We start from the raw sequence: 6,467 nt of genomic DNA on the forward strand, positions 1-6,467 counted from the left end.
ACTGGTGAGGGTCTGGAGCACAAATCTTATGAGGAGCGGCTGAGGGAGCTGGGATTGTTCAGTGTGGAGAAGAGGCGGCTCAGAAGAGACCTCACTGCTCTCTACAACTGCCTGAAGGGAGGCTGTGATGAGAAGCGGTTTGGCCTCTTCTCCCAGGCAACAAACAGAACCCGAGGAAATGGCCGTAAGTTGTAGCAGAGGAGGTTTAGGTTGGACATAAGGAAGAACTTTTTCTCTCAGGCACTGGAATGGCTGCACAGGGAGGTGGTGGAGTCGCCGTCCCTGGCAGTGCTCAACAGGCGTCTGGATGAGGAGCTACAAGATGTGGTTTAATGCTTGTGGTAGCAGTGGTGATGGGAGGACTGGATGGTCTTGTAGGTCTTTTCCAACCTTGTGATTCTATGATTCTGTGATTCATAACACAAACCCCTAACACCAACCACCACTGTAACTCCAACCACAACCCCAAAGCAAACGCCAACCCCAACCAACAACTAACCCATAACTCCAACCAGAACCCCAACCCCACCCACAACCCCAACCCCAACTATAATCCTAATCCCAACCCCAACTTTCGTTGGTGAACTCATCAGGGAAATCATGAACCTCCCTCCCCTCCCCCCCGGAGCGGCTCAGCCTCAATGTGAAGCACAAATTTCCAATTTCTGAGTTTTGTGCTTCCGTTGCCCTCTTTTTTAATGATTTAATAAAATAATTACAATAAGAAACCCATTCCTCAGCGCAGGCTGAGGAACTGAGCAGCCCTGAGCAGAGCTGAGCGCTGCAGGGGCCCCACGCGGGCGGGGCACTGAGTCACAGCGGGGCCCATTGTCACAACGGGCGTTCCGGTGCCCCACAGGTCCAGCAGTGCCAGCGCTGTGCCCCTCACTTTCCGTCAGGACTCTGATGGGACAGCACGCGAGCAGACCTGCGGTGCAAACCGCCCCTCGGGTCAAACCGCAGCGCTTCCTCCCGCCCGTGGCTGCCCAGGCCATGGCCGGTCCCCAACAGCCCTCATCCTCTGTGATGGAGGAGAGAAAGCCCTCCCGCCCTGTGGAGGCCAAGGACGAGGGCAAACCCCCCCAGGAGCCCACTGTTGTGCCGCCTGGTGAGTGAGGGTCCCCGCAGGGCTGGGGGGGGAGGCGCCCTCTGCACGGTGCAGGGGCTGCGTGGGGCGGCAGAGGGCAGAGCCCCTCCTCTCCTCGCTCTGCTCTGGGCTCCTCTACCCCAAGCCTCACCGCAAACCTTAATCCTAGCCCCAACCCTAACCCAGCCCTAACCCCCTAACCCCAACCTTAACCCTCAACCTAATCCAACCCCAACCCTTACACCAACCTTAACTCTAAACCTAACCCCAGCCTTAAACCAAAATCTAAACCAACCTCAACCTGAACCTTAAACTTAACCCTAAGCCTAACCTCAAACCCAACCCCAACCTCAACTCCAACTTCAACCCTAACCTGAACCCCAACCCCAACCTCAATCCCAACACCAACCCCAACCCTAAACCCAACTCTAATTCCAACCCCCCCTGTACTCCCAATTCCAGCTCCCCACTCGGACACCTCTAGGATGCCCGTGTGTGCCGTGGAGCGTTACGCAATGGACAACATTGAGGCCTTTGTCCGGAGAACAGAGGTGACTGCGGCCGCTGCCATCGCGGCGGTGCCCCATCCGCACCCCGGACTCATTTCAGCCGCAGGAGGGCTGTGCTCCCCTGGCCCCCTGCTCACGCTCCCCCCATTCTCTGACAGCCTCAGAATGAGGAGCAGAAGATGAAGTTCCTGCAGAGCATCCGCACCATCTGCAACACCACAGCGGAGAGGAACACGTCGCAGGAACTGCGCATCTTCTGCTGCCGGAACGATCTTGTGGAGAACATCACGGTGAGGGGCGGTGGGTGCTCGAGGGAGGGCAGTGGGCGGCTCCGCTCCTCCCGGTGCTGCGAGCACTGAGTGCCCGGTGCCATCCCGCTGTGCTGCAGGCGCTGCTGGCAGAGGAGCCGCAGGAAAAGCTGAGCTCTGAACTGCGGCTGCAAGCGATAGCCACCATCACCGCCCTCAGGTACTGCCCACACTGCCTGTATGGCCCCGCAGCCCCAGGGGACGATCCTGGCAGTACTGGGCTGCTGCTCTCCCCCATTGGGGCTGGCCAAAGAGCCGAGGGAGTCCTGCAGCCCTGCTGGGCCTCAGCTCTAACACTGACCATAACCTGACCCTAATCCTAACCCTAAACCTAACACTAACCACACCCTACCCCTAGCCCTAGTCCTATCTCCAAACTTAAACCCAACCCCAACTCCAACCCCAACCCAACCAACCCTCACCACAGCAGCTCTCAGGACTCCCTCTGCCCCACACATCCCCATGGAGGAGGGGGTTCCTCCTGGCATTGCCCCCCCTGCTCTGCAGAGTGCTGCCCAAGGGGGGGGTCAACTCCACGTCCCACAGCGCAGTGCTCTCACCATCACAAACCTTGTTTTTGCAGCAAGGTGGAAGGAGCATTGGAGGAAAAGATCCCTCTCTTTGTTGTATGCTTCCAGAGCATCCTCCTGCTTCCCTCGGAGCAGGACCTGGACACTAATCTTTACTCCAAGGTGGGTGCTGGGCAGCTGCAGGACGCCCTGTCTTGCAGGACAGTGTCTTGCTGTGCATCCCCTGTTGCCCTCTCCTCTGATCTCCCTCCACTCTGTCTGTCCTGCAGACTCTCAGGGCTCTGGATGAGATGCTGGACACATTGGTGTTCACCCACCCCACCACCAGCATCGAAGAGGAGTTGAAAAACGTCTTCCAGGTGAGCTGTGCCTGTGGGGGGCCACACGGTGGAGGGGTGTTCTTCCCCATCCCCACCACCCCAAAAACCTTCTGGGGCAATCCGGGGGGCCGCAGGGCAGAGCAGCAGCTCCTCTTCCCATAGGTGCTGCTGCCCTTCACCTCCATGCAGAACTCAGCTGCGCGCCAGAGGGCAGTGGGGCGCATCTGGAAGCTGAGCCATTCGCTGGTGCATTACTGCCAGGAGAGGGTAAGGACTTGACCTCCACGGCATGGAGTCTTTGTCCCTCCTTTTCCCCGCTCTCCCCTCTCTGGGGATGCGCTCAACGTTCTGCTCTCCATGCACAGCCCCATCACTCCTCGGGACAATCCAGATCCATCTGCTGTGGCGAGTTCCGCCTGCCTGTGCTGGGACAGCTGGTGGGAAGCCTCATCCTGTGCTGCGCCTTCCAGGAGGACAAAACACAGAGCTGTGCTTTGAACGCTCTCCGTCACCTCTACACATTTATCCTGCGGAGAAGCCGTAAGAAGACGGCTGCTGACTGCCTCCATCCATTGCAAACGTCCCACGGGGCCGAGTGTGGATGGCACTGCGTCAGCTGCTGCTTAGAGCAGTGAAGAACCCATGGCATTGGGGAGCTGTGCCCCACGGCCCCGCGCTCGGGGTGGGGGCAGCTGTCCAGCTCCCTGCAGGGCTCCCACCGCTCACACACCCATGCCTCGCGCTCCTTTCCAGGCTGGGAAGCGCAGTCGGATGAGCAGGGGAAACAGGAGCAGTGGGAAGATGAGCACGAGTTCTCCCTCAGCTGGACTACCAACACCTTGGTCATTTTGCAGGTGAGGAGGGATCGCCGCGCCAGGACTTGTGGCCACAGGGTCTGTGGGGATGGGGGGAACATGGCTGACGTTCCTTCCCCCATTCTGCATTTGTTCCTCCCCAGCGCTTTGCAAAGCACTTCCACTCTTGGGAAACGACCGACCTCATCCTCCTGGCACTGCAGGGAATGAAGGACTGCAGCAACTACAACACCCAGGTTGCTTCCATCTTGATGGCCATGCTGATGGTCGACTTCAAGCCTATGCTCAACGATGTGAGTGACCAGCAGCTGCTTGCTGGGGGGGCTGAGCCCATGGGGGTGGGGTTGAATTGGCGGCTGGGAGTTGGGTTGGGGTTTTGGGTTGGGTCCTGCGGGTTGGGTGCTGGAAGGCTGTGTTGGGTTGGGTTGTCCTGCACAGCACTGGTCTGATTTGAGACTTCAGGGCACGTGGCCCCCTTGGAGATGCCTGGAGTGAAGTTCTGCTGTCCCCATGACCCTTCCAGGTGCAGCGCATCGTGACAGCCATCCACAGGAGTAGGAAGCTGATCACAGAGGAGAAGGCACTGAGGCACATCCGTGGTATCTTCCCCTGGCTGGCCGCCACCAACCCTCATGCAATGACACTCAGCCTGCTGCACTGCTCTCCCACCTGCGACAAGTGCGCTGCCCCCACCCTCCGTCGAGAAGGACCCCCATCCCACAAGGACAGGGACCTCCACCCCACGTGGATAGGGACCCCCATCCCAAACAGAGACCCCCACTCCACAAAGAGAGGGAGACCACTCCATGTGGAGAGGGATGCCCACCACACGTGGATAGGGATCCTCACCCGATGCAGAGAAAATCCTCAGTCCACACATAGAGAGACCCTCACCCCACTCATAGAAGGATTCCCACCCTATGCAGAGAGGGACCCCCAGTCCACTCCTAGAGGGGCTCCCGCTGAGGATGGCTCTGTGCTGTAGGGACATATGGGAGCTGTGGCAGTTGGCGCTGTCCTCAGTGGACGTGGTACCAAAGATGGTGCAGGAGCTGCTGCATCTGCTGGAGATCACACCGCTGGGCCTGGAGACTGAGAACGGCACCCTTACCCTGGCCGTGAGTTTGGGGGTCTCCCAGGAACACTCCCTCCTCCCTCCCCCCAACCGGGGGAGCAGCTCAGTGCTAAGCGCTGTCCGGGTGCTTTCCGCAGGCGGCCACGGCGCTGCATGAGCTCCTGCAGAACCTGGAGTATGGCCCGCAGGTGCGACTGCTTTTCCCGGAGCTCTTTGTGGCGCTCATCATCCAGTTGGTGTCCTCCGAGGAGCTCGGTCCTCTGGAGGCCGCCACCATCAGGGAGGAGCCATTCCGCCCAAGTGCACCTACCTCCGCCATCAGGTATCACCCCGTGCCCGCGCTGACCCGGCGGCACCACCCACACTGACCCTGACCCCACACTGCCCCATTTCCGTGCAGGATGGTGGTGGAGGCGGTGTGCCTTTTGCTGCGGTGCACTGAGATGGACAACCTGGTGTTCTTCATGGAGATCCACGACCTGTGGTCGCAGCTGCTGGGCGCTGCCACGTGGCGGAATGGCCTGCACTCCCTCGCCAAGTACGGCCCCAACCCCCTCCATGTGTTGCCCTACACTGCCCCACACATTGCCTCACATGGTGCCCCATGCGCTGCCCCACATGCTGAAATAAGTGGGCATCAAGATGGGGAGTGCTCAGGGGTGCCACGGTGAGGTGTGCAGGTGGAAGAGCACATTGTGGGGCAGGATGGGCTGTTCCAGTCCCCCACCCAGTCTGGATCCGGCAGGGTCAGCCCCCCAACAGGGGCTCTGCCCTACCTCCATCCCACAGGGTGATGCTGAGGAACTGCCAGGGTCAGTGCAGACGCATCTTCATCCACCTGCAGAAGCTGCTGCAGCACCACCAGCTGCAGTGGAGGGAGGTCCCGGCCATGGTGCTCTACTTCGAGGTAGGTGTGGGGATGGTGTGGGGGTCCCCTCAGAGCAACGGGGGGCTGAGCCCCCTCCCGCCTGCTGACTGCCACTCATCACAGATGTGGAGCTGCCAGGGGCACCGGGAGGATGACGCCTGCACAGAGAAGATCTTCAGGAAATATATCCACAGCGAATGGCCAGAGAGCAGAGAGCTGGCGCTGCGTGGGCTGCAGAACCTTTATGCCAGGAGGATGCAGCTTCTGCTGCCCGACGTGCTGCTGTGGCTGCATGACATGCGGACTGACATCAAACTGCAGGCCGTGTGTCTGCTGCGGGGCATCCTGGCACAGCACCCTGCCAGCATCCAAGGTGTGCTTGGCCAGCTGGCTGTGCAGCTGCTGTCCTGCTTCAACAAGGTGAGGGGCGCGGGGCAGCAGGGAGCACCCAAACACCCCCGCACCGTGCAGAGCTCAGCACCACTCCCTGTGTGTGTCCCCTTCCAGGACAATGCGGAGCTGCGCAGGCGCTCCATGGAGCTCTTTGCACTGCTGCTGGAGGCGCCAGACAGGAAGCAGCTGCTGCCACAGGCGGAGAGGAGTCTGCTGCCGCTCTTCATTCATATGAATGAGGACATCCCCAGCGTGGCCCAGGTGGGTGCAGCTCGTGGGGTTACGGGGTCACAGGGTCACCTGGCATGACCACGGCCCGCCCCACTGAGTCACTGCATTGTGAACGCTGGGCAAAGCCTCTGAGGTCAACGGGTCTGACCAGCAACCCCCCTCCATGCCCACCATACAGTCCTCCCATATCCCTCTCCCTTGTTCACTCATACAGCCCTCCTAGATACCAGATCCTCCCCTTATATGCACCCATACGGTCCTCCCAGTTCCCCTGCTCCTCCACACCCACCCATACAGTCATTAAGCTTAGGAAAACCCTACCAGATCCCCC

General features: G+C 60.0%; 1 protein-coding gene across 1 annotated transcript in view; it reads left to right on the plus strand.

Annotated features, from left to right (window-relative positions):
- Positions 1-854: 854 nt before the first annotated feature.
- The window catches only part of LOC109364526 (maestro heat-like repeat family member 5), an 8,093-nt gene continuing 2,480 nt past the window's right edge, over positions 855-6,467 (plus strand). Inside the window, exons 1-17 of the mRNA XM_019611155.1 lie at positions 855-1,108; positions 1,550-1,638; positions 1,755-1,886; positions 1,985-2,064; positions 2,488-2,596; positions 2,704-2,793; positions 2,917-3,021; positions 3,120-3,294; positions 3,508-3,608; positions 3,713-3,862; positions 4,093-4,247; positions 4,555-4,687; positions 4,782-4,966; positions 5,045-5,182; positions 5,434-5,551; positions 5,636-5,932; positions 6,020-6,166. Of these exons, the coding sequence (XP_019466700.1) occupies positions 907-1,108; positions 1,550-1,638; positions 1,755-1,886; positions 1,985-2,064; positions 2,488-2,596; positions 2,704-2,793; positions 2,917-3,021; positions 3,120-3,294; positions 3,508-3,608; positions 3,713-3,862; positions 4,093-4,247; positions 4,555-4,687; positions 4,782-4,966; positions 5,045-5,182; positions 5,434-5,551; positions 5,636-5,932; positions 6,020-6,166 (2,406 nt within the window). The 5' untranslated portion in view covers positions 855-906. The remainder of the gene's footprint in view (positions 1,109-1,549; positions 1,639-1,754; positions 1,887-1,984; positions 2,065-2,487; positions 2,597-2,703; positions 2,794-2,916; positions 3,022-3,119; positions 3,295-3,507; positions 3,609-3,712; positions 3,863-4,092; positions 4,248-4,554; positions 4,688-4,781; positions 4,967-5,044; positions 5,183-5,433; positions 5,552-5,635; positions 5,933-6,019; positions 6,167-6,467) is intronic.

The sequence above is a fragment of the Meleagris gallopavo genome, unplaced genomic scaffold (genome assembly GCF_000146605.3).
Source record: "Meleagris gallopavo isolate NT-WF06-2002-E0010 breed Aviagen turkey brand Nicholas breeding stock unplaced genomic scaffold, Turkey_5.1 ChrUn_random_7180001865818, whole genome shotgun sequence".
NCBI lineage: Eukaryota > Metazoa > Chordata > Aves > Galliformes > Phasianidae > Meleagris > Meleagris gallopavo.